The sequence below is a fragment of the Pantherophis guttatus genome, chromosome 1 (genome assembly GCF_059756535.1).
Source record: "Pantherophis guttatus breed Tessera chromosome 1, ASM5975653v1, whole genome shotgun sequence".
Classification (NCBI taxonomy): Eukaryota; Metazoa; Chordata; class Lepidosauria; order Squamata; family Colubridae; genus Pantherophis; species Pantherophis guttatus.
The window spans coordinates 235042349-235069895 of record NC_142063.1 but is presented as its reverse complement, the minus strand read 5'-3'; the positions used below and the strand labels follow the sequence as shown (position 1 = coordinate 235069895).

At 39.1% G+C, this 27547-nt stretch overlaps 2 protein-coding genes across 4 annotated transcripts in view; one reads left to right on the top strand and one right to left on the bottom strand.

Annotated features, from left to right (window-relative positions):
- SNX14 (sorting nexin 14) overlaps positions 1 to 11010 on the top strand; it is a 48725-nt gene extending 37715 nt beyond the window's left edge. For 2 of the 3 annotated variants that reach the window (XR_015731377.1, XR_015731378.1), the window contains 5 exons: positions 1664 to 1828; positions 2428 to 2588; positions 8780 to 8871; positions 9925 to 9979; positions 10625 to 10834. Coding sequence is in view for 1 of the 3 variants with exons in the window: in XM_034408922.3 (XP_034264813.2) it covers positions 1664 to 1828; positions 2428 to 2523; positions 8780 to 8871; positions 9925 to 9979; positions 10625 to 10629 (413 nt within the window). In the remaining 2 variants the exon portion in view is untranslated. Of the gene's footprint in view, positions 1 to 1663; positions 1829 to 2427; positions 2589 to 8779; positions 8872 to 9924; positions 9980 to 10624 lie in introns of all 3 variants that reach the window. The other variant, XM_034408922.3, reaches the window with a different exon arrangement.
- The window catches only part of NT5E (5'-nucleotidase ecto), a 37315-nt gene continuing 20576 nt past the window's right edge, over positions 10809 to 27547 (bottom strand). The window contains exons 4-9 of the mRNA XM_034408932.3: positions 21737 to 21934; positions 17590 to 17744; positions 16052 to 16160; positions 14808 to 14957; positions 13084 to 13284; positions 10809 to 11525 (exon numbers count right to left, since the gene is read on the bottom strand). Of these exons, the coding sequence (XP_034264823.2) occupies positions 11365 to 11525; positions 13084 to 13284; positions 14808 to 14957; positions 16052 to 16160; positions 17590 to 17744; positions 21737 to 21934 (974 nt within the window). The 3' untranslated portion in view covers positions 10809 to 11364. The remainder of the gene's footprint in view (positions 11526 to 13083; positions 13285 to 14807; positions 14958 to 16051; positions 16161 to 17589; positions 17745 to 21736; positions 21935 to 27547) is intronic.

Below are 27547 nucleotides of genomic sequence, written 5' to 3'. Positions count from 1 at the left end.
AATCCCCCTCCCCATTTTCCTCCCGTTCGCCAAAAAGCCTCCATTCCGAACGCTGAAGGTTTGGAATGGAGGCGACGGTGCATCCACAGCACGTCCAGTTCACCAAGTCTGGCCTGCTGCACCTCAAAAACAGTAAGACTGCCTCAAAAATAAGCCCAAGTGCTTATTTTCAAGTCTAAAAGTCTAAAATTGCTTATTGCTTAACACATTGTAAGCTACCCTGAGTCTCCAGAGAAGGGCGGCATATAAATCAAATAAAAAAAAAAAAAAAGAAAAGACTCGGTTTTATTTTCTGAGAAACACAGTATTTCATATTTCTTAACCTATCTCCCTCAGAGAGGGACTCTGGATGGTAAATAAATAAATAAAATATTACTGTAAATATATGTCAAACATGAAACAGAAACAATTAAATAAATATTAGATTTGTGTATGATTTGGAAAAATCTGTTAAATTATTCACTGTACAGTGTAAGCCTTGATTTAGGAATATGTTATTTGAGAATATGAATACTCTGTTAAATTAACTTTGTAATTAACTTTGTGATCTTTTGAATTGATTTTCGTCTGTTCAGACTAAGAGAAATTCGTTTTAGTAGACAATATGTTGTTTGGGTTTAAGGAATGATTTAAAGATAAATATGATGAGTTAAAATTCCAGAGCATACTCGAAGAATGTATAATATCATACTCATGAAAGGCAAAGAAGGACTATTTTCTATTTTATATATATGTAAAGGTTGACTTGCAGATGAAAATCCTTTTTCCTTGTGTTCATTTTCCTTGATAAAACCATTGGGACTGGATAGAAGGGGGTGGGACAAAGAGAAATTAAATAGACTTTTCTGATTAGCTATCACTGAGTAATATTTTTTAAGAAACGATAAGCACTGAGTAATTTTGTTTTGAAAAGTAAACTCATGAGTTGAGCTCTAATTCTTTGACTGCATGGATAATTATCTTGGCTAGAATATGGAAGTAGTTTGCCATGGCTCTCTTCCAGGAGGTGTTTTTTTTTTTTCCTTTCAACTTCCCAGTTTAGCCTTGTTGTTCCCTGGATATCTCCCTTCCAGGGAGAACGGAACTTTCCCAGACATGCTAAAAAACATGCCCGCCCTGGGAAAATCAAACACTTACTGAGACAAACCCATCCCCAAATTCTGTAAGACAAGAATATTTCTGTTTTTGTAACAACTGAGTATGAGTTAATGAGAATTACAGTATTTTAGAGACGGAAAGACTCCTTTGTTTTCAAGAATCAGGAATCAAATATCTGTCAAATCCTGTATGTTGCAAGTTAATGAAGACCAGGTTCTGCAGGTCACATGGAAATCAGCTGCGGCTGGATGTGTTCAACAGTTTTTTTCATTTTGTGCCTTCATTGGATCAGGTCACAGTCTGGCTAATCCAGCAAGGCCGTTACTAAGATATCGATGGTAGATGAAGGCAACGATTCTCCTGGTATTTAAAGTACTCTTGTTCTCAGTGTCAGAATTGAAGTATTGTGCCATCTTCCATAACTGGCTGGAAAATAAGCTTTTTTAAATAGTGTGAAATCTAAAAGTATAAGTTGAGAAAGTAGACTTTTAGTCAAAGATGAAACAGTTGCTTTGATGTTAAACTTTGGGCTCTACAATAATATAAAAGGTATTCTATGTTACAGCTAGAGTTGTTTTCCATATTCCTGACTGGCTTCATCACATCTTGATGGGTGGAAGGATTCTCTTCAAAAATACCTTAGAAAAATATATCGACAACTACTTGCAGTACAAACTAGAACAGTTCTTTCAGGAACACCGTCTGGTCTCACTGATAACACTCCTCAGAGGTTAGTAGAAAGCTGCAAATAAACCTTTGTTGTTATCAAAGGTGTTGCTGTGCGTACATGGAGAAGGGTTGGCAGTCTACCACAGGCAAAAGCTAAATAAAGCAAATTTAATTTTACCGTATTACTCTGGGGCCAAGTGTCTGTTATTTAAGTGACTTAAATTGGCCAACTACCCTATTTCTCAGAGTATAAGATGTTCCGGAGTATAAGGCACACCTTATAGGAAAATACGAGGAAAAAAAAAATCTGCTTGAGAGGCTCTCTGTTTGGGAGGCTGCCTTTGCAGCCTCCAAAGCTCCAAAAGCTCTGTTTGCAAAGGAGCTTCTCTTTGCAAAGGCAGCCTCTCAAACGGACCTTTTGGAAGCTGTTTGAGAGGCTCTCTGAGCTCCGTTTGAGAGGACACGTGGAGGCCGAAGGGTGGGGGCTGGTGGGTGGGCAGGGCTATATTCGGTGTATAAGATGCACACAAAGTTTTGCCCTTTTTTAGGAGGGTGGGGGGAAGTGTGTCTTATACTAGGAAAAATACAGTAATTAAAGCAAACCTGTATGGGTAGTTTTACATTGTCCAAAAAAAATGTCTTCTTGTTATTGTTTTTTAGATGCTGTATTTTGTGAGAATTCTCAACCTCGCTCTCTCCAAGATAAGCACAAACGGGCAAAGCAGACCTTTGAAGAAATGATGAAATACATTCCAGGTTCAGTGTTTATGTGGCATGATTTATCAAGAAGAGAGGCAGTCTAAATGACCAAAGTCCATCAGGTTGAATGGCACTTGTTAATATAAACATTCTTACTACTATATGTTTATCAAAGCATTCTAGTATGAAAGGGGTATAGGATTTAGAAATAGCTTCAGATGTATTACCTTGCTAAAACTCATGAAGCCCAAATAGGCTTTATAGATATTGGCCTTTTCCTGTCCCCTTTACAAGCTATTCCTCTTTATTCTAATAGTGGCAGTGACCAAAGCTTTTACTGGACATAACATCTTCAAGAAGTGATATGCCCTTTGAGTTGAGAGCATGACCTGGGCTATGATATTATTGTTGTATAGTGTTTAGTGGAAGAAAATATAGAGATTAGAAATGCCCTGATTTTAATTCATGAAACAGGTTTTCAGCCACATGCAATAGCACTTAGATTTATATATCGCTCCATAGTGCTTTACAGCACTCTTTGAGCAGTTTACGAATGTCAGCATATTGCCCCCAACAATCTAGGTCCTCATTTTATCAACCACGGAAGGATAGAAGGCTGAGTCAACCTTGAGCCATTCAGGATCGAACTCCTGGCTGTGGGCAGAGTTAGCCTGCAATACTGCATTCTAACCACTGAGCCATCATGGCTCCTGCATGCAGGCAGTGCAATTTCTAGTATATACAGTCAGGTCCAGAAATATTGGGACATCGACACAATTCTAACATCTTTGGCTCTATACACCACCACAATGGAGTTGGAATGAAACAAACACAATGTGCGTTAACTGCAGACTGTCAGCTTTAATTTGAGGGTATGTACATCCAACTCAGGTGAACGGTGTAGGACTTACAGCAGTTTGTATATGTGCCTCCCACTTGTTAAGGGACCAAAAGTAATGGGACAATTGGCTTCTCAGCTGTTCCATGGCCAGGTGTGTGATATTCCCTCATTACCCCAATTACAATGTGCAGATAAAAGGCCCAGAGTTCATTTCAAGTGTGCTATTTGCATTTGGAATCTGTTGCTGTCAACTCTCAAGATGAGATCCAAAGAGCTGTCACTATGAGTGAAGCAAGCCATCATTAGGCTGAAGAAACAAAACAAACCCATCAGAGAGATAGCAAGAACATTAGGCATGGTCAAAACAACTGTTTGAAACATTCTCAAAAAGAAGGAGTGCACCGGTGAGCTCAGCAACACCAAAAGACCCGGGAGACCACGGAAAACAAGTGTGGTGGATGACCGAAGAATTCTTTCCCTGGTGAAGAAAACACCCTTCACAACAGTTGGCCAGATCAAGAAGACTCTCCAGGAGGTAGGTGTATGTGTGTCAAAGTCAACAATCAAGAGAAGACTTCACCAGAGTGAATACAGAGGGTTCACCACAAGATGTAAACCATTGGTGAGCCTCAAAAACAGGAAGACCAGATTAGAGTTTGCCAAACAACATCTAACAAAGCCTTCACAGTTCTGGAACAAGATCCTATGGACAGATGAGACCAAGATCAACTTTTACCAGAGTGATGGGAAGAAAAGAATATGGAGAAGGAAAGGAACTGCTCATGATCCTAAGCATACCACCTCATCAGTGAAGCATGGTGGTGGTACTGCCATGGCGTGGGCATGTATGGCTGCCAATGGAACTGGTTCTCTTGTATTTATTGATGATGTGACTGCTGACAAAAGCAGCAGGATGAATTATGAAGTGTTTTGGGCAATATTATCTGCTCACATTCAGCCAAATGCTGCAGAACTCATTGGACAGCGCTTCACAGTGCAGATGGACAATGACCCAAAGCATACTGCAAAAGCAACCAAAGAGTTTTTGAACGGACAGAAGTGGAATGTTATGCAATGGCCAAGTCAATCACCTGACCTGAATCCCATTGAGCATGCATTTCACTTGCTGAAGACAAAACTGAAGGGAAAATGCCCCAAGAACAAGCAGGAACTGAAGACAGTTGCAGTAGAGGCCTGGCAGAGCATCATCAGGGATGAAACCCAGCATCTGGTGATGTCTATGCGTTCCAGACTTCAGGCTGTGATTGACTGCAAAGGATTTGCAACCAAGTATTAAGAAGGGAACGTTTGATTTATGATTATTATTCTGTCCCATTACTTTTGGTCCCTTAACAAGTGGGAGGCACATATGCAAACTGCTGTAAGTCCTACACCGTTCACCTGAGTTGGATGTACATACCCTTAAATTAAAGCTGACAGTCTGCAGTTAAAGCACATTGTGTTTGTTTCATTCCAACTCCATTGTGGTGGTGTATAGAGCCAAAGATGTTAGAATTGTGTCGATGTCCCAATATTTCTGGACCTGACTGTATAAACTGTATGATTGGAGTTATGCACACTGCTTTCCAATTAACCCACTGCTTGCCCCTGTAGGTTTGGTAGGCAATAGATTCCATACTAGATTTAGATTGGTAGAACTGTTTTTTTACTGCAGATCTTCCAGATGGATTTGAGTTACAGCTGTCAGCCAGTGTTCCCACTACTAAGGAATGGAGCAAATTTCCCAGCTTGACTCTGTATGAAGGCAAAATTAGATGGAAACCAGAATATGATAATCAAAAATGTTATGCTAAATGGAAACAAAAGATGACCTCTTCTTCATTAGAACCATTTCTCCTAGATAAATGACAAGAGTTCAGGAAACCAGTTTTGTACTTAAATATCCAAAAGAGGATGGGTAACCTAGAAATGGAACATGGAAGTAAAAGGGGCAGCAAGCAAACGAACAAAAACCCTGAAGGTTTTAAGAATTGGAGAATGGATGGTGGTGAGGCTGAACTTCGTTAGCATCTTCACAAATATATTCTGAATCCCTTTCTCAAAACCAGCAGCTCATGCCCAGGACATAACCGAGACAAAATGCCAAAATGGAAATTGAGATTTACAGGACATGTCATACTCCCTGCACTATAGAACCAAGTCCCAAATGCACCTGGTTTGGGTGCTTTATTGGGAGTGGATTTCTTTCAGCTGTTAAGACAAGTGTGGTCCACGAATATGAAAAAGAAAATCTGGCTCTAAAAATGTGTGTTGAGTGACAGAAAGAGGCAATCATGCATCTAGGAAAGGACACGAAACCGAGGTTAAGCAAATCCTAGGTTAATCTTAGAGCTCTAGGTCAAGACCGTAAAAGATCAGTAGTCTGATCTTGGGAAATGAAAATTAATCAAGTAACTGAATTAAGCTATTTCACTAAATACAGATAGTCCTCGACTTACGACAATAATTGAGCCCAAATTTTCCATTGCTAAATGAGACATTTGTTAAGTGAGTATTGCTCCCATTTTGTGACCTTTCTTGCCACAATTGTTATGTAAATCACTGCAGTTGTTAAATTAATAACATGGTTGTTAAGTGAATCTGGTTTCCCCATTGACTTTGCTTGTCAGGTCACAAAAGGTGATCACATGTCCTCAGGATACTGCAACCGTCATAAATGTGAGTTAGTTACCAAGCATCTGAATTTTTATCACATGGCCATGGGGAAGCTGCAATGGTCATAAGTGTGCAAAATGATTATAAGTCACTTTTTTCAGTGTCCTTGTAACTTTGAACAGTCAATAATAATAATAATAATAATAATAATAATAATAATAATAATAATAATAATATATTTTAAAAAGGTACTTGGTTGATACCTAGGACGCTGGCAGCAACCCTGGTTAGCACCAGTCAATGGTATTTGTGACACATTTTTAAATGTCCAGTTTATTTATTTATTTATTTATTTATTTATTTATTTATTTATTTATTTATTTATTTATTTAATTAAATTTCTATACCGCCCTTCTCCAAATAGGACTCAGGGCGGTGCACAGCCAAAGTAAAACAGAGCATACAAAATTTAAAAAACAGTATTAAAATAATTAAATATTTTGGCCGTAAATTAAAACAACCCAATTTAAAATCAATTTAAAATTTAGCTCAAGCCAGCCCAACTAGTTGAAATAAATAAGTTTTCAGGGCCCGACGAAAAATCCGGAGGTCTGTTATTGTACGTAACTCTGGGGGAAGGTTGTTCCAGAGGGTGGGCGCCGTCACAGAGAAGGCTCTCCCCCTGGGGGTCGCCAGCCGACATTGTCTGGCGGACGGCACCCTGAGGAGACCCACTCTGTGCGAGCGTACTGGCCGGTGGGAGGCTATTGGTGGCAGAAGGCGGTCTCGTAAATACCCCGGCCCTAAGCCATGGAGCGCTTTAAAGGTGGTCACCAACACCTTGAAGCGCACCCGGAAGACCACTGGGAGCCAGTGCAGCTCGCGCAGGAGAGGTGTCACATGGGAGCGCCTCGTCGCCCCCATAATCCCCCGCGCGGCCGCGTTCTGGACCAGCTGGAGCCTCCGGGTGCACCCCAGGGGGAGCCCCATGTAGAGAGCGTTGCAGTAGTCCAGGCGGGAAGTGACTAGTGCCTGAGTGACTCTGTGTAGAGAGTCCCGATCTAGAAAGGGGCACAACTGGCGTATCAGGCGAACCTGATAAAAAGCCCCCCTGGCCACGGCCGTCAAATGATCTTCTAAAGACAGCCATGCATCCAGGAGGACGCCCAAGTTGCGAGCCCTCTCCGTGGGGGCGAGTGATTCGCCCCCAATAGCCAGCGATGGTGTCAGCTGACTATATCGGGACGCTGGAAGCCACAGCCACTCGGTCTGTTTAATTTAATTTAATTTAATTTAATTTCCAATTTATATACCGCCCTTCTCCCTGAGGACTCAGGGCGGTGTACAGCCAAGATAAAAAACATAGAATACAAATATTAAAACATTTAAAAATATATATAAATTTTGGCTGAGTTTCATTTTTAATGAATAAAAGATAATAATAATAATAACTTTATTGTTGTTGTATGTGTATACACAGTACATGTATACACAATATACCCATACAACGAAATTCACTTAACACCCAAAGACCACAAATGAACAGTTGTGAGTCGAGGACTATCTGTATTAAAGAAACACGCTGTTGAAGGCAAGTTGTTGTGTTTTGTTTTAAATATCTGTATTATAATGAGGGCTTTGGATGAGATTTTGCTTACCTATTATCTGGGGAAGTGGAAATGCTTTGGGACCGAGGACTAACTAATTTTTAATTGTAAACCACCCAGAGTTGCTTTGCAGAATAATGTTGGTCAGCATATAAATTTAATTAATAATTAACACATAACCTTGGGGAGGAATTAGTTGGACAGCAGAGAAGAATTGGTGCATAGCAACCATCCCTTGTGGACAATTTCTTCTAATTAGTGTAATCATGAAGAAAGTGCCCAAACAGCTAGGCTAAAATGTCTATGGAGCTACACAGGCCATTTTTCTCATTTGAGATTTCTACAGTTGAGAGCTGCTTCAAAAATGACATTCCTACCTCCTCAGTCTAATTTCTTTACATGATGGAAAATTCAAGGTATTTAGATGATTGTTAAGAACTGTGCCTGAAAGCAAATTGGAAGCCAGTGGAGCAGATTAGATATGTTAATCTACGTGCTTCAAATTAGCAAATGCAAATTTTGCATTAACTTAGTTTTTGGCTCTTATGGCCCTGCTGGAGAACACATTCTCAGATGAGGAAGATGGAAATCCAGAACATTCCCAAGATTCCTTATTCACACTTAGTCTCCTTATTCTGAGGAGACATCCTTATTGATGTCTCCTCAGACTTTCAGTCCTTAGTCCGAGGCAGAGCACTTAATGAAGACTCAGGAGCAAAGAGCTGAACTTCATTGATCCGAGAAATTAGCTAAAAGGAATGGAAGTGCAAGCAGGGAACAGTTTCTGCATCCCCTATGTGATGTGTCTCAGCTATACACCAGCTGGAAACTGAACGGGGCTTGTTTATTGCATTCCTTCCCTCTTAAAGGCGTCAAGAATAAAGGTTCAAAACTCAATTTGACCTGCATGTATGATCTGCAGCCCCATGTAGAATGCATTATAATAATCCAATCTTGAAGTAACCAAGGCATGAGTGTCTGAAAGACCTCCCCGTCAAAGGAAAAGGTACAATTCGTTATTGCAGGCAATCAGAAGATTTTATATGGTAAGAAATATACTGGCTGCCCATTGTACATTTAAAGTGTCCCGCTAAAATGTTGTACAGAAATCAGCTGTTCATTCAGTTCCCACCAACAGTTATCCTTTTGTAGAATAGACGTTTGAGCTGACAAAGCATTCAGGGTCAGGCTTGAAGTTTGAATTCCTTTTGTTTGACTTGACTTACTTACGTTGTGATGTTTTTTCCAGATCTGATAGGTAAATGTATTGGGGAAGATGCAAAATACGAAGGCATAAGACTTCTATTTGATGGATTGCAGCAGCCAGTACTTAACAAACAGGTGAGTTCTGTTGGACAAACAAAGCACCTATTGCATTTAAGGGTAGAATTTTTATCAGTTTTAATTTACAGTTTTGAAATACTGTGCATCATTACAAGTGGATGCACAGCTGTCTTACATTAATAGCTAGTATGCAAAACAACATGTAAAGAAATAAATTTCAAATTTTAGGAATGTATTTCCAAATACTGTTTCTGCATGACAGATGTGTGGCTGAGAGAGCAGCACAATTAATAAGCACAGCATTATTGTGTTTCTGCAGTTAAAGAGCAGGAACATTGATCAAAGAATTAAGCAATCCAGAATAGCAAATGTTATTAATGGGCTAAATTAGGTTAAACTAGGCCAAATCTTTTGGCATTTCCAGACTTGAGATTGGATGTGGTCCACAGAATGCTGTTTGTGTTAGTCGTAGCCAATTTACAGTTGTATCTGTAAATGAAGGTAATCTTTGTATCAGAGTGAAAAGGGGGGTGAGGATTTATGAAATGGAAAGCCTGGGGATATGAGGAAGAATAAATGGAAGAATCTAGGTAGTATAATTTGTTGAGAAAAGATGGAAAAGGAGGAAAAGGGTGCAGAAGAAAAAGCAAAAAAATAGAGAACAGTAATGGAGAACTTTAGAGCTGGATGGATGGATGGATGGCCAAACATACCCAGGAAAGAACTGGTAACTATTAGAGAGTCAAGGCAGAAAATAAGAAAGACTTAGAAGGCAAGAGTGGACATAAAGCAGGATGGACACAAAAGATGGATGATAGGCACCAGTGGTTACTAGTTCTCAACTTCATGCTGCTGTCATTGGGCCTCTGACACATTTCCTTTTGTGGGTAAGTAGACTTAGGTTACTTTGAAAATTCTTAAAGATGGTTTGTAATTTATTGTGACTACTGGTTAAAAGCTTTCTTTGAAATTTGAGAATAATTTTAGCTAATGTTTGAAGATTCTGATTATCTAATTTATCTAATATGCTAAATTTATGCAGACCTTTCCATGTTAAGGTAATATTTTAAAAGTTCAAAATTGCAACTTTTCTTTGCATTTTATTTTTAGTTAACATATGTCTTACTGGATATTGGGATTCAAGAACTATTTCCAGAGTTGAATGGTACGTCATAACACAAACAGTTCTAATTTATCTGATCGATGATGTAAAATACTAATCTAGGCAAAATAAGAGTTGCTTCCTCTAATTATTAGGGTTTTTTTCCTCAGAAAAGAACTAAAGGAATTAAAGCATTGTAGAAAAGATGAGTTGGAAGGATTTTACTGGTTGTCTAGTTCAACCTCACTGCATTACCTCCATTAAGCTTTTGTGAAGTATCTTAGTTAGATGGTGGCCCTTAATTCATCAATGCATAAAGGAAGATCAGCCATTTTTATTAGGCTATTCTGAAAGGATAGTACTTAGATAGCTTAGTATTCATTGTTAATTGGTACCAGAAGGCTTGATGAGTACCAAAAATGATGAGTACCAAACAGATTTTTCCCATAAGTAATAATGTAGTGAGTCATAAGGCAGCAACACCTACAAGATCTAGCTTGTGCATTGAGTAGCAAATAAATGATGAGTACCAGGACAAAATTTTCATGTCAAAACACATTTAAGTACTAAATTTGATAAGTTTCAAAGCAGTTGAGTACCAAGGAACCACTGTTTTAGTATTACTTATATTTATTGTACTAAATAGTGGTGGTCTTTTCATTGGCTGACATAATTTCTCTCCCCTCCCTCCCCTATTATTTTTCACAGGTTGAAAAGAATGGCTCCTTTATCTTATCAAGATCACATATACATCGAGATACTGAATTAACTCCGTTTCATAGATGACTGCTGTGTGCTAATTTAATGACTAGGTTATTTGTTTAGTCTTGTATATTTGTTTGTACATATAATTAACCTTTATTTCAGAAAACAAACTTTTACTCAAAAAAGATTGATTAAAGCCTATTGTTTATTGAATCTCAGGAAAATCCCATTATTTGTTCTTCTGAATAATTTTCGCTGAGGAAAAATGCAGAACGTGACTTTGAAAGATTATTCAGACTTCATTCATGATGACTTTTGCATTAACTGAAGATCATGTACAGAACCAAAAATGAAAGAATGCTCTTTTTATTAAACAGATTTTACAGAAATTGTTGCATAACACCATTTACTGTCACTGGCCACTTTTCATCAGAAACTTGGTTGGAATTCTCCAACCATGCGTTGTGCTGTTATTCAGATGCAAATGGAAATCTGCGATTTATATTTCTGCATTTGTGAATGTCCCCCAGATGATAATCATTTGCCTTTTGGGATCATTTAAATTGCTTTTTTAAAAAAATCAAAGATGCTACATATATACATATTATATACATAAATCATATACATATTGTATGTAGTAAACTTCAAAGGATTCCAACCACTCCAAGGGTAATTAAAAATTTACATGCTAGCTTCTGAGAGTGCATGAACTGTTGACCAAAGAGTCTGAAATAAGTTTGAAATTAAAGAATGAAATATAAAAGTGAAATGCATAATCCCCAGGTCAAAAAAAGATGTTCTTGGAATAAAGTCCCAGCCGAAAACATAAGGCGACCTTCCACTGCTGGAAAAACCTTTCCCATTCTTTTGATGTAGTCACCGACAATGGAAATATCAAGATCACCTGTTTAAAACAAATTATTTAAATAACTTAATTACTCCACATTAGCCAATTATGAACTGCCTACAAATGATCTGTGTTAAATAGATTTCAAACAATGAAACGTGTTCTGGATACTGTTAAATTCCTTGTCTTTATACAATGCAATAATGTTACATCTCCTTGCCTTCTACTATGTTAGTATACTCTTAGGAGAGTCTTCAAAACCTAGAATTCTGATCACATTATTCTTATAACAAATAGACATTGTGCAAAGGGAGTAATTTCATTTTTGAAAAGTAATCACAGTTGTACTTTGTCCAGGGAATCTGCAGCCAAGTATATCCAGTGGTTCTGTTCCCATGTAACCTTCATTTTATATCGCCCAGGAGCCCAGTTTTTAGTAGATTAGATTGAGAATAGTGACTGACTCAGTGTTCTGCTGTGAAATTAGGCTGAGTAAGCATTTGAACCGGGCAGTCCCCAATGTTAGTCAAATACTTTAGGGCACTGTAAACCCCTGGCTTTTAACTTTAGTACTCTTTTTAAAAAACCTGCACAGGATCCATTTACTGCTATTTGAAATGGAAAACACTCAAAGTTTGTTTATCAAATTTATATAGCAGCCCATATCATTCAAGGCAACTCTGCTAGTGTTGTGTTTTCATGACTGAGCAGAATGGCCGTTTGAATGCTAATGTGCATTTTCTTGAATGGTTGCCGCTGTCCTTGCTTATGCATATTAAGATTTCTCTGTCTTTCTACTCCTAGATTTTATAAACTGCACACGCAGCATCTGGAGCCTTAAGAGGTTTCCTGCTGGTGGTGTACAGTAAGGAAGCAGCACCAACCATGCTACCAGATATAAAAGAGTAGTGAAAATCTTTTCTTTAGAGAGAAACTTGAGATCTACTACTCTCCCAACTGCATTTTTGATTCACAAGTAGATTTTTCCTAGCTAGTTTATAAATAAACCTGTGTTAATACCCTGAAAACCTGTGTTAATACCTTGAATACAAATGCTACTTGATTATTCTATTTGGAAGTAAAAGAGACGAAAATGATAGCAATAGCATTTAGACTTACAAGCAGCTTCACAGTGCTTTACAGCCCTCTCTAAGCAGTTTACAGAGTCAGCATATTGCCCCCAACAATCTGGGTCCTCATTTTACTGACTTCGGAAGGATAGAAGGCTGAGTCAACTGTGAGCCATCAGGATCGAACTACTGGCAGTCGGCAGAGTTAGTCTGCAATACTTCAATACTGTGCTACCACGGCTCTTGATCGAAGATGACACTTCAATCAAGTTTTGTATTTTTATATCAAATCTTGCTGTACAGGAAAATGGTGAAGTCCCTTGCACTTCTACTTTCCCTCATTTGCATAATGGCCCAAATCAAACTCAATTCAATATTTTTTCTTGCAGTTTGAAAAAGGGAACGTAGAAATTGTGGGATGTTAGCAATACTGTCCTTAGTTACGTCATGCAGATTCATTTCGGGGATATGAATTCCAGTACTTCCATAATTAATCATTCTAATTACCTTGCCATTGGTTAATCACTAGAAAGGCTAATACTTACCACTGCTGTGGTTACTTGCGTCTCCCTTTAGCATGTAATATCCATCACCACCAGTGGCAAGGAAAGAAGATAAAAGCACTTTGTAGGACTTTTCCATCTCAAGCGGCACATAAGTTGGTACTCTGCACTCTGTGCAAAGAACATTTAAGCTGATCACCCTGCTCCCTGTCTTTCGGGAGAGATCATACACCACTTTAATGCCTATTAAGAAACACAAGTCACAAGTGTTTTAGATACCATCTATTGCAAATCTCTTATTTGTATCTCTAAACGTATTAATAAACAGTTGTGCTATTCATGGCTTTTGGAGGATAGACAAATGGTAAAACCAGATTCATGGATGCAAGTCTGCTTACAAAACACTTCTACTAGCAGAAAGGGAGAAGTTATTGTTAATTCATTCTACGGTAGCACTTTGTACCTGTTCCAGATTGGTATAGAACAGGGCTGTCAAACTTGCAGTCCATGGGTCAGATGCATCACACATTGGCCACGCCCACACTGGGTTTAGCAAAGAGGGGAAAAGTCCCACTACGTCATGCAGTGACGCGGTGAGTTTGACACCCCTGGTATAGAAGATGAAGGAGATGGTGCTGGTTACAGGAAAATCCCCTCTGACAATTTTCTTTTTCTCCAGCAAGAACTTCTACTGGAAATTTGATTCTTCTGAAAACAACTTGATCTTTATCCTTCCCTTAAACTGTCCCCCCTTTCCTTTCTTTTCTTTTCTTTTAAACCATGCTAGGAGTGCCTACAATCTAATATGCATGTACATTTCTAGCTTTATTGCTTATGGAAATTGGGGCAGGGAAATAAAATCAATATATTTCTGCAGGATTACAAAATGGAAAAGTGCCCTACCAAAATAGGAAAATAATTTTTCAGCGTAATTTTTATTTTTGAAAATCTTTTTAAACTAGGAGCGACTAATTCCTCTTTATAAGAATTTACCACAAATCAGTGCAGGGGTAGTAGTTACCAACTGCCGTTTTGCCATGAATCGCTATTGTTAAGTGGACCTTCGTTAAGTAAATAAAAGCGTGAATGAATAAATGTTTCTCATTTGCTCACCTCCGATTCAAAAACAGCCTAATGCTAAGAACTGACCTGCCATTCACAATCATCTTTCTCTTCATCCCCAGCACGTAAATACTGAAAACATTTTGTTTATGACGTGGCTACAGCAACACCGTTTTTATAGCACAGTGTAGCTCCAGGGAAAGAAATTAGGGCAGGAGTTTACAGAAGACCTCAACTGCATGACTTGGATTGATTGTCATCTCTACTACCAAGGCTAGATTAAATTATACCTGACCTGCCCTGGGATCTGGACTTCAGATTATTCTGAGGCACATCCCCATGAAAACTCCAAACAAAGATTGAGATGTTTGGCATTATTTGTTCGAAGCTCGGGTGCCTTTCCCCGCCCTCTCTCTCTCCCTCACAGTTTGGCAACAATTTTGGGAAAGGTGAGTAATGTTGCCTCCAGTATGTTGTGTTTGTTTACATCCAATGCTATTCAAGCTGGAAGTCTGAGTCAGATTCTTATTTCCTGTTACCTGGCTCCTTAGTGACACATACACCTATGGAGGTGCTGGATATTAAATCATTCTCCCCGGGGGGGGGGGGGGGGGGAAGGGTTTTGAGCAAGAGAAGATGAACTGTTAATGCTCGATGAAAAAGATTTTAGCACTTTGTGCTGGTAGCGGATGAAGGTAGCTAACCTGAGACCTGTAGCAATTCACCCGTTCCTTGCCCATGTCGGTGAACACTGTGCTCAAATGCTTGCCTTAGAGCAGAACCTTTGATCTCCAGCAAGTCGAAAGTTCCTCCAAATGGCAATACTGCTATCAGTTCCTCCAAGGTAATAATGCCTGATTAGAACACAACACTGTTATTCAGTGATCAGTCATATTATGCACAATTCTGTTCCTTTTTAAGGCATCGCGGTATTGGTTAACTGGAAGAGAGCTGAGTTCAAATCTTATTCCACAATGAGACTGCCTAGTCCTTCTATTTAATGGTGTTGTAGGAATCACTTTGGGAGACAGGAGCAAGATCCAAGGATTAGAAAAACCATCATGCAGAAGGTATCTCAGCCCTCAGAAGAAAAGCGGGACATGGGGGGCATCTCAAAAGGGATCTTCCCTAGTTTACTGGGAAGAAAAAGGAAAGGAGGGAAGAAATGTTTTCCTATTTGAAAGGTTCTGTTAATGCAACATTGCAACAAAGATATTACAATTGTGCTTCTTGTCTAGGTGACCCCAAAGGGATAAACTATCTTCCACTCCGGTTTGCATCTTAGATTTGCATCTAGTTTGCATCTTAGGTTAAAAGTGGCAGGCCATCATTCATCCATATGAAGAGTAGGGATGTTAATTTTATTTCTGTGGTTTCTACCCATGCCATCTCAAGGTCTCCAGTGCACTGCAGTATAAAAATTAAATTACATTTAAAGAATAAGTAAAACACAATTTTAAAAAAAGATAATAATGTGTAGTTTAAAGTATCAAAAAATATGTAAGCAATGTTTTTTCAATGTGCATAAAAATGATTAGATGATTTTCCAAGAGAAAAACTAGTTGTGCCACAGAGGGTTTGGACAATTATTTACAGCAAAATAATAGAAACATAAATAAGATGCTCTGTAAAGGTTGATCTGGTAGTTTTTAAATATTAATGGATGAAGGGGCTTTTTTTCTCTATCAAGGAAGTTGCAAAAGAAGGAATTTTGCTAATTTTCATTATCAGGCAATAATCACTGTAGCTTTGGATAGCATGTTCACCCAAACTAAATATGGGATGTTCAAACAGGATAAGGTCAAGAGCTAAAACTTCACAGCCTGGCAAATTTTAGAAAACTATGACAGTAAGTTGAATAGTGAATACAAGTCCAAACTTAAATATTGATATAAAATGAAAAGAAATTGAAGTGACATTGTGTAAAAGCTCTTGAAATTACACATACCATTATTGGCTTGTTCATCAATAGGTGACCGTATTCCTCCACCATTTAGGATGCACATGGAAACATGATTCCACTCGTTATCATCTGGATGTCTCAGGTTATTGTAAACCTAAAAACATTCACAAAGAAGAAAAAATGTGAATTAAACCTCCAATATCCTTTTCACCTGGCTTTAAAGACATTGGTGTATCAAAGCATGAAGGCTATTGCTGAGCACATTGTAAGCCGCCCTGAGTCTCCGGAGAAGGGCGGCATATAAATCAAATTTAAAAAAAAAACAACCCTGGGGTGATATCTAGCACTAAAACCAAAAAAGCCCATAGTAAAGTAGTTTTGTTACAAGTCTTCCTTCCTTCCTTCCTTGCAGCACCCCCTCATCAAAAAGCACCCCCCCCCCCGTCTGGCAATGTGGCTTTCTAAGAGTCTCCACTGATGCCAATGGGAGCTCTTTTGCTATCTGTATGGAAATACTTTTTGTTTTTTTGAGAAAGGCATAAAATTGAGTAGAGAGGGCTTAGCTCGTTCCCCTTCCATAGTAGCTTCTTTTTAGATTGCCCTTAACAATACTTCTGAAATCTCCTTACTGAACTTTTTTTTTTTTTTTTGAGGAAAAAAACTTTTATCCTGAGCAGCTTCTCATCAGAGATAAAGATTATTTCCTATTTTAAGGCAAGGTGAGAAGTGGGGTGATGGCTGTAGAGAAACTATGGCTCTGAGGGAGAAGCTGCTGGGTTATATTGGGCCTCCCAGCTGACTCCATTTTGTTTACAAGCTGAGCACCCTTTTTTAAAGCACAGTACAACTTCTAGGTCTTTAATTTGTTAATGCCAATAGTTATTCCTGTCAAGACCTGTGCACCAAGAGTGATGCGATTGGCAGAAAAAGCACCACAGCATGACAGGGCTAGTGGGAGTTAGTAAGACACTGGCAGGATGGAGATTGTGACAACAGAGCAGGAGTAGGAGGACCTGAAATTAGGGCTGCTTCCAGGACCAGCAGCAGTAGGAATGAAACATAGAAGGCAGACAACTGGTTGGGACTTTTGGAAATGATGCTGGCAAGGAGGAGGAGGAAAGACAAGCCAAACAAGATGCGAGGGGTGAAGAATCAGAATCTGGGGCATCCATGATGTAAATAAAGCAAGACAAGAAGAAAGAGGCAGGGCTTGGAAGCAAGATAGGGAACTAAAATCAGACAGAGTAGAAGTTTTGCCAAGCTATTAGAGGTTTCTAAATAAACACCTATGTACCCTGATCTATCATCATCCTGCAGCTACTGGAAACTGTTGGGCAAAATAGTTTTGGATTCAATCTTTACTAAGGTTTACTAAGGTTATTCGGACACATTCCAGCCTTAGCTGTGCATAAATAAAATTTCAGAATTAAGACTTTAATAGTCTTTCTGACACTATAGAAGTTCCCGGATTTCAATGTTAAGGGTGTGTACCTCCCTTAACATGTACAAGCAATGTACCTTTAACTATATTTCAGGTCAAGTACAGAACCAGTTATTTGCATTCTAATTTGTTAGTTTCTTACCACAGCGTCACAGATTAAATTTCCTAAGTTGCACTCGTGAAAGCGGCAGGCATGCGTCGTACCATTTAGGTAAACAATTGTTTTCCCTATTTCTTGCGAAGAATAATTCTGTAGCTGAACCTTCATTTTGCTGACTTCTGCTTTCACAGCTGGATCTAAAACAAAAGTCGTGATTATAATAGTAACTGAGTTGAGACCTGGGTTCTGCAATGCCTCACCGAGACTGTGCGACTGGCCATCTGCAATTGTTACAAGATTTGAGCTAGGTGATTGACTGCTACAGTATGTGAAAACCCAGCCGGATTAAGGCGTTGCAGACAAGAACCATATGAGCATCCCCCTCATTCTCCAAAGCACTTTATTGCTTTCTAAACTACATATAAATATGGGGGAAATCTTTATTTTTTCACTACATAACATTACAATAGGATTGATATTTAACCACTTCAAAAAGAATGCAGCAGAAACGAAAACTCAGAAGTAATCGCAAATTTAGTTTTGAAAGGATTTCACAATTAGATGCCAAGGCTGTGGACAACTTGGATTTAGTTTTCTTCGAAAGCAATCTCCTTTCTCTTCGTATCAGGTAAAAGATTATTTTCAAGACAAAGAGTACTTACGAAGTAGTTATGATAGAGAAAATTCAAGGAAGAGGGTAAAAACATTGCTGTTTCAGGTTCAAAGAAAAAGATGATTTGGAATGCACATGTGTGCACACAAAGCCTTTGTCAGTACTTAATCCAACTGTGATTTTTTTTCCAAAATTGCACAAAAAATAGCACAATTCTGGAAAAAGATAGAAACAAGCCTGTGGGTGTGGCCAAGCCTGTGGATAAATCTACATTAATGCTTTGAAACTGATCCAGATCTACAAAATTAATATACAGTCAGGTCCAGAAATATTGGGACATCGACACAATTCTAACATTTTTGGCTCTATACACCACCACAATGGAGTTGGAATGAAACAAACACAATGTGCGTTAACTGCAGACTGTCAGCTTTAATTTGAGGGTATGTACATCCAACTCAGGTGAACAGTGTAGGACTTACAGCAGTTTGCATATGCGCCTCCCACTTGTTAAGGGACCAAAAGAAATGGGACAGAATAATAATCATAAATCAAACTTTCCCTTCTTAATACTTGGTTGCAAATCCTTTGCAGTCAATCACAGCCTGAAGTCTGGAACGCATAGACATCACCAGACGCTGGGTTTCATCCCTGGTGATGTTCTGCCAGGCCTCTACTGCAACTGTCTTCAGTTCCTGCTTGTTCTTGGGGCATTTTCCCTTCAGTTTTGTCTTCAGCAAGTGAAATGCATGGTCAATGATTCAGGTCAGGTGATTGACTTGACCATTGCATAACATTCCACTTCTGTCCCTTCAAAAACTCTTCGGTTGCTTTTGCAGTATGCTTTGGGTCATTGTCCATCTGCACTGTGAAGCGCCGTCCAATGAGTTCTGCAGCATTTGGCTGAATGTGAGCAGATAATATTGCCCAAAACACTTCATAATTCATCCTGCTGCTTTTGTCAGCAGTCGCATCATCAATAAATTCAAGAGAACCAGTTCCATTGGCAGCCATACACGCCCACGCCATGACACTACCACCATCATGCTTCACTGATGAGGTGGTATGCTTAGGATCATGAGTAATTCCTTTCCTTCTCCATACTCTTCTCTTCCCATCACTCTGGTACAAGTTGATCTTGGCCTCATCTGTCCATAGGATCTTGTTCCAGAACTGTGAAGGCTTTGTTAGATGTTGTTTGGCAAACTCTAATCTGGCCTTCCTGGTTTTGAGGCTCACCAATGGTTTACATCTTGTGGTGATCCCTCTGTATTCACTCTGGTGAAGTCTTCTCTTGATTGTTGACTTCAACACACATACACCTACCTCCTGGAGAGTGTTCTTGATCTGGCCAACTGTTGTGAAGGGTGTTTTCTTCACCAGGGAAAGAATTCTTCAGTCATCCACCACACTTGTTTTCCGTGGTCTCCCAGGTCTTTTGGTGTTGCTGAGCTCACTGGTGCATTCCTTCTTTTTGAGAATGTTTCAAACAGTTGTTTTGGCCACGCCTAATGTTCTTGCTATCTCTCTGATGGGTTTGTTTTGTTTCTTCAGCCTAATGATGGCTTGCTTCACTCATAGTGACAGCTCTTTGGATCTCATCTTGAGAGTTGACAGCAACAGATTCCAAATGCAAATAGCACACTTGAAATGAACTCTGGGCCTTTTATCTGCACACTGTAATTGGGGTAATGAGGGAATATCACACACCTGGCCATGGAACAGCTGAGAAGCCAATTGTCCCATTACTTTTGGTCCCTTAACAAGTGGGAGGCACATATGCAAACTGCTGTAAGTCCTACACCGTTCTCCTGAGTTGGATGTACATACCCTTAAATTAAAGCTGACAGTCTGCAGTTAACGCACATTGTGTTTGTTTCATTCCAACTCCATTATGGTGGTGAATAGAGCCAAAGATGTTAGAATTGTGTCGATGTCCCAATATTTCTGGACCTGACTGTATTTCTATGAAAGGGAGTAATAATAAAATCCAGATAACTATCAGTATGTTTATATTTATATGTATATACCAATGATGGCGAACCTTTTAGACACCGAGTGCCAAAATTGCACACGCACACATGCCCAAACTGAAAGGCACATGTGCATGTGTAAACATGCGCATGCAGAGACATGTGTGAATGTGCGCATGTGCAGAAATTCACAAACCTGCACATTCACGGACATGCACGAATGTGTGCATGTGTGGACATGTGTGAGAGAGACCCGAAGACCAGCTGGCTGGTGGCCGGCGGGGCTTCCCAACACTGGCAGTGCAGCAAGAGGTAAAATCTTTTTCTTTTGTGAGCTTCAGTTTTGTCGTTTGCAGGGAAATAAGCTCACGAAAGAAACGCCACAGAGATGTGACTGCGGCAATGGTGCACGTGCTAGCAGAGAGGGCTCTGTTGCCACCTCTGGCACGTGTGCCATAGGTTCGCCATCACAGGTATATACTGTCGGTGCAAAATGGGCAATCAAGATCAAACAAAATGGAAAACCTTTGATGTTCTTCCACAAATCCATTGAAAACATGCCATGGAGATTCTCAGTCATGCAGGTCATGGTTGTCCCAAAGATGCTTTTTCAAGAGGCAACTGGACTTTCTGGTTTTTCTTTGAAGACATTTCACTTCTAACCAAGAAGCTTCTTCAGAGCTGAAGAGGCTTCTGTTCTGCCCCAGCTACGGACCCCAAAGAACGCAGCACACACAAAGTCCGTTCAAACCCTAGTTTACTAAATAAACCAGTTTTTTACAACAACAGTTGTTAATTAACTGCATTAACAGCTACCAAGAATTCAAAGAATAATTCTGAAAGCTTACTGTGGTTAGCAGAATGCCCAGAAGCAATTTGCAGGAAGATAAGCAAAACAAGACACGAAGGTATGTGAACGAAGTTGTTCCCTGCAAATTGCTTCAGTCAGCATTCCTACTTAAATAGGCTAAGGAAGTGGCCAATTAGCCCCAAGCCTTACTCTCGAGGAGACCTCCTCCTGAGGAGCCACTCCTGCCTTTTGGCAGCACTGCGCGCCCGTGCATTGGGAAGAGGCTCCTCCTCTTCGTCCTCTTCACTTAAGGGAGCTTCTGGAGGTTCTGAAGGCCCTGGCTGAATCCCCGCCTCTGGCACCACATCTTCTCCAGCCTCCTCATTGTCTGACTCGAGTGCCAGCTGCACAGGCTGCTGGTGTAGCACCACTCCAGCCACCTCACTGTCGGAATTAGCTACTAGCTGTACAGGATGCTGACAGTACACAACAGCTTCTTGGATAAGCAAAACATCTTCAAATTAAAACCAGAAAGTCCAGTTGCCTCTTGAAAAAGCACCTTTCGGACATGCCATGTATATGCTGCCCTGTACTATACTTCATGTTTTTAAAAAGCCTCATAACTATCTTGATGATATTATGCAGATGGTTTTTAGAAGTCTTCTCCTGGAGAAAATCAAACTATGTGGCTAATGACATAATCATATATATATATATATATATATATATATATAATAGTATTAAGTTTTGAAAGATCATATTTACTCAGTTGATACTTATAAGACGTTTCACATCCCCTTCCCAATTCCATACCTTCAGGAATATCTTTATTCAATAAAATGGGATTTCCAGATGCATTGATTACATTTCCTTTATCATCAAATTCAAGATTCAAATAGCCGAGATATTTTCCAAAGGCATATGCCTGAACAACAGGCACTTGACGTCCATCATCAGATACCTCCATAAATGGGTAATTACCTGCTGCCACTTCATTGGAAGGTGGACTTCCTAAAAAAAAAAACGGAACCAAAGCAAAAATTGTCTTCAAAACTATGAATACAGAACACGCCGATTGGCAGGGATTTCGTATGAATAAAATGATGACCTATTTACTTATGATATGGACTTGGTTTTCCGTTATTAAAATCAATCCCAAAAAGAATATCAACGGTTGACTAATGCTGTAAGTTTCCAACCTTTCCAGATTGGAAGGACAAAATGTTCATTCATGAATCTCTAGCCAAGGACCTTTCCTCAGCTGCCTCCCCAAGGCATTACTGATCAGAGCAACAAGATGTTTTGCCTCTGCTCCCTAGACTCACAATGCAACTGAAGTAAAAAGCAGAACAAAGCACAGATCATTTATTTCTCAAGTGGCTTTTCCTCACTTCCTGGAATCATGTCAGAATTATTGATTCAGCCAGCCGCTTCACCTGTCATCTGCATTCTCAGCCACAGAAGGAGTTTCATTGGAGTATTTTTTTTCCCCCATGCAGGGAACGTCTCCATTTCAGAAAATCACTCCGTTGGAGTGCTTGCTTATTTATTTATACTATCTGTAGCCCATCCTAATCAGGAAGGATGCTAGGTGAAACGCACACACACAAACCTACAACCTACCTATTAAAAAACCTAAATAAATTGTTGAAAGCCTCACAGGCTTAAATGAAATCGAAGCTGAAACACCACTGCTTTGGCTTATTTAGGAAACGCCAGGAGGACAATCTGTCTGCAGGGAGATTGTTCCTAGAAAGGGGGCCTCCACCAGGAAGGCCTGTCATCAGGTCCAATAAGAAACACCCACCCCCCGGCAATAATCTCTCTTTGAGAGACTGGATGGGCAGATTCAATTCTGCCACAGTGTTGTTTCATATTAAAGATTCAACTGAAATAAAGAACAATTTTGAGAATTCAGGCAGGTGTAGGTGCTCATATTTTTTTAAAAAAACAAATGACATGGTATGACTAGCTAATACAGCTAGTCCTCGATTTACAATCATTCGTTTAGCAAAGTTTTGACAGCACAAAAAATGGTAATTTATGACCAGGCCTCCAGACATAAGTCATCCCCATGATCATGTAATCAAAATCCTGATGTCTGGCATGTATTTATAATGACTGCAGCATCCTGGAGTCATGTAATTGCCATTTGTGATCTTCCCAACTAGCAAAGTCAATGGGAGAAGCTGGATTTGCTTAATGACAACATGATTCACTTAACAACTGCAGTGATTTGCTTAACAACCATGACAAAATGGTCCTAAAAATGGGTGTGACTCATATAGCAACCCTCTTGCTTAGCAAGGGAAATTCTGGACCCAGCGATGATTGTTAAATCAAGGACTATTTGTGTAAATTACACAAATAATATAATTTACCAGTTATTTGTCTGCTTAAGAGAAAGCCTATGCTGAGGACTGAGAGAAAGTGAAAAGGGAAGACTGCTTAGAGCCAACCTTTCAAAGCCATCTTCTACCTCTGGTGGAGAACTGAGCTGAGCCTCCCTCATGGTTCCAGTTGACCATGACAGCTGGAAAGCCACAGAGATCACTTTGAGAAGGACTGACTCAGCTTTCTCAGCTGGAGCTAGCATTCCAGATTCATCTATTGAGGGCATAAGCCGTAAACTACTACTGCCAGGCAGCCTTATCATTTTTGCAGTGCAATATAATTGGATTATATTGAATGTGGAAGAATCGAATGAGATCAAAAGAATCATTTGCTTTAAAGCCCTGTCCCTGAGAGCTCTAAAGGGTGAGTGTGACTAAATTAGTCCCTCTTCCTTCTGTGTTGGTGTTTCCATCTTTAGTCTCCTGGCCTTGAAACTCCTCCTTTGCTTCTCAACTCTTTACCTAAAAACATAATTTCTGTTAGTAATCCTAGTGGTTGACTGGAATGAAGACTGAATCATTTATTTATTAGGAAGAAAAATGGTTTAGGGTGTGCAGCAGTGCTTAAGGAGTTCCTGCCAGTAAATACTTTCAGCAACTCGACATCTGCAACAAGATCTGAGAAGAAAGAAGTTGATGATTTAAGAACATATTGGCACATGTCAGATCTGGGCCCACACAGGCTCTTGATCATCTCTTCTTTTTTCCTCTCAGATCCAGATTACTGCCTCACCCAAGGCTTTATCCAGCTGTATTTTGAAGCTCTTAAGCTATTTTAGAAAGCTTAAAGGTGAGACCAAAATGAATCCTCCTGAATCATATCACATTACACTGATTCTGGGAAATAAAAGAGTAGGTGGAGGAAATCGACTGAAAAACCTTGATGCAGAAACAGAATATGTAGTCTTGGGTTCTGGATTCTGACTTTGGAAAACTAGAACATGGAGGAAATAAGATATTTAAAAAGATGTTGGATTTGTAACACATATTCCAAAAGAAAAGACAATGGGATGGAATGGGACGGGACGGGACAGGATGGGACGGGAGGGAACGGAAGGGAACGGAACAGACAGTGGTGGGATTCAAATTTTTTAACAACCGGTTCTGTGGGCGTGGCTTAGTTGGGGGTGTGGCTTGGTGATCATGTGACTGGGTGCGTGTGGCTAGCTGGTCATGTGCCGTGTGGGCGTGGCTAGTTGGTCATGTGACTGGGTGGGCGTGGCTATGTGCATAGGGACTACTCAGAGGGCTGAAAAAAGTCATTTTTGACTGGTCCTCGCACTTTTTTTTTATTTTTTATTTATTGCAAGAGTTTTACAATTACATTTTCACCCCTTTCCCCCCCCCTCTACCCACCCCAAATTTCCCATCCTCCCTAACCCTCCCTAACCCTCCCCTCCCCCTGGACTTCCACACAATATAGTTATATCAGGTAAAAAAAAAAAAAACCTTAATATAGAACTTATATAAAACTTGAACCCCTCCCTCCTCCTTATAATTTTTCCATCTTAATTACACTGAGATACATCTATCTTAAAATATCATTTTCAAATAAAAGCTATTTGATACTTCCTAGTTTGATATTTGTTCTGAACATAATCTATCCACTTTTTCCATTCCCGTTCATAAGTCTCTTGTGAACAGTCTTTCAAAAATGCTGAGATCTTCGCCATCTCTGCAAAACTGGCCATCTTCAAAGTCCATTCCTCAATCGTGGGCAAAGCTTCATTCTTCCAATATTTACCTATCAATAGTCTCGCAGCTGTTATCATATACAATATCAACTTTGTTTCACCCAAAGTAAAACCCTTAACTATTCCCAATAAAAACAATTGTGGAGAAAATTGAATTTTTTTCTTCAAAACATTCTGCATGACCCACCAAATTTTTATCCAAAAAGCCTTAACTTTCCTACAAGTCCACCAAACATGATAATATGTAGCATCTAAACAATCACATCTCCAACATTTTGGCTGAATATTAGGGTACATACACGACAATTTTTTGGGATCTAAATGCCATCTATAAAACATTTTATAAAAATTTTCCCTCAAATTCTGCGACTGTGTAAATTTAACATTCTGAACCCAGATTTTTTCCCATGTTTCCAACATCACTGGTTCCTCAAAATTTTGTGCCCACTTAATCATACAATCTTTAACCAATTCAGTTTCTGAATCCCTTTCCAACAAAACATTATATAGCCTTTTAATATGCATTGGACCTTTCTCTTTTATATGTCTAACCAATTCTTCCTCATGCAACATAATACCAGTTTTTTGGTCCTCTCTCCATCTCAATTGTAATTGATTATATTGTAACCAACTTAAATTAATCCCTTCGTCCAACAGTGTTTGTAGTGTCTTCAACTGCCATCTGCCCACATCTGTAAAAAGAACCTCTTTGTATAAAACCCCCCCGAGTGACATTATATTTGTATTCCACATAATATGACCAAGATCCAGCCATAGCGGTAATTTATAATCCCATTTGAGTCGGTGCTTCTTCCAGACTCTCAACAAAGAATCTCTAAGTATATGGCTTTTAAATACTTTATCCACTTTGTTATCATAAAATAAGTAAGCATGCCATCCAAATTCAAGATCAAAACTTTCTATATTCAGTATTCCAGTCTTTTTCCTTCCAAACCAATCACTTGCTGAAGACAAAGCTGCTGCTTCATAATATAACTGTAGGTTTGGAAGTTTAACACCTCCCCTTTCTGGAACATCTTGCATAATTTTCAATTTCACTCTCGGTTTTTTCTCGTTCCAGACAAACTTATTCACTCCAGTTTGCCAAACTTTCAATTGCTTGTCGCTTTTGAGCACCGGAATCATTTGAAACAAAAAAAGAAATCTTGGCAAAATGTTCATCTTAACTGCTGCTATTCTTCCAAGTAAAGACAGCTGCAGTTTTTTCCAAGTCTCCAAATCTTTCTGCACCTCTCGCCACAAAACCTCATAATTATTTTGAAACAATTTCATGTTTGATTGTGCAACCTGAACTCCTAGATATTTTACCTTTGGTACAATCTCAAATCCTGCCCTCCTTTCAAGCTCATGTTTACGATCTTGTGTCATATTTTTAACTATCATCTTAGTTTTTTTCTGATTCAATCTAAAACCTGAAACTTTACCATAGTCTTGTATAATGTCCTTCATCTGAATTATTGATTCCATTGGCTGTGATAGGGTAACAACCAGATCATCTGCAAATGCTTTTATTCTGTAATCCTCTTGCCTTATCGTTATACCTTTCAAGGTGTTAGAGTCCCGTATTGTATTTAACAAGACTTCTAATGTTAAAATAAATAACAATGGGGATAGCGGACATCCCTGTCTTGTTCCTTTTTCAATTTTAAACTCTGTTGTCAAACTTCCATTAATAATAATCTGTGCCTTTTGCTCTTGGTAAATTGCTGAGACCGCCCCAAAATCCATCTTTTTTAAAGTCTTTAATAGAAAATTCCAATCCACTCTGTCAAAGGCCTTTTCCGCATCCAAAAATACCAGCACTGCAGGTACCTGTTTATTCCTCTCAAGATATTCCAATAAATCTATTACTTGCCTTACATTATCCTTCATGTATCTACCCTCGATAAATCCCGCTTGGTCATCATGAATCACCTTTTGAATTACTGGCATCAACCTGTTGGCTAATACTTTTGCATAAATTTTATAATCAGTATTAAGAAGAGATATTGGTCTATAATTCTCCGGTTTTTTAGGACCTGCTTGTTCTTTTGGTATCAAAGAAATATATGCTGTAGTCCATGATGGGGGTATTTTACCCCCTTGTTGAATATTACAAAACAAATCTCTAAGTTGTTCCACCATTTCTGTTTGCAAAGTTTTATAATACACTGCTGTCAAACCATCAGTTCCTGGAGCTTTAGCTGTTTTTAATTGTTTAATTGCTACCATTATCTCCTCCTCTGTTATAGGATAATTCATTCTTTCCTTTTGTTGATTTGTAATTTTTGTGACTCTTTTATTAACTAAATATTTTTCTATAAGTCCATTCTGCACATCATCTTTAGCATATAGTTTAGTGTAATAGTCCACAAAAGCTTCTTTAATTAATTTTTGTTGAAAAATTTCTTTCCCTCCAATGTCAATATTATCAATAGTCCGTATACTCTGCTTTTTTCTTAAAGTGTAAGCCAACCATCTGCCCGGTTTATTGGCATTACAAAAGGTATTATGCTTCGCATATTGTAAATTTGTTG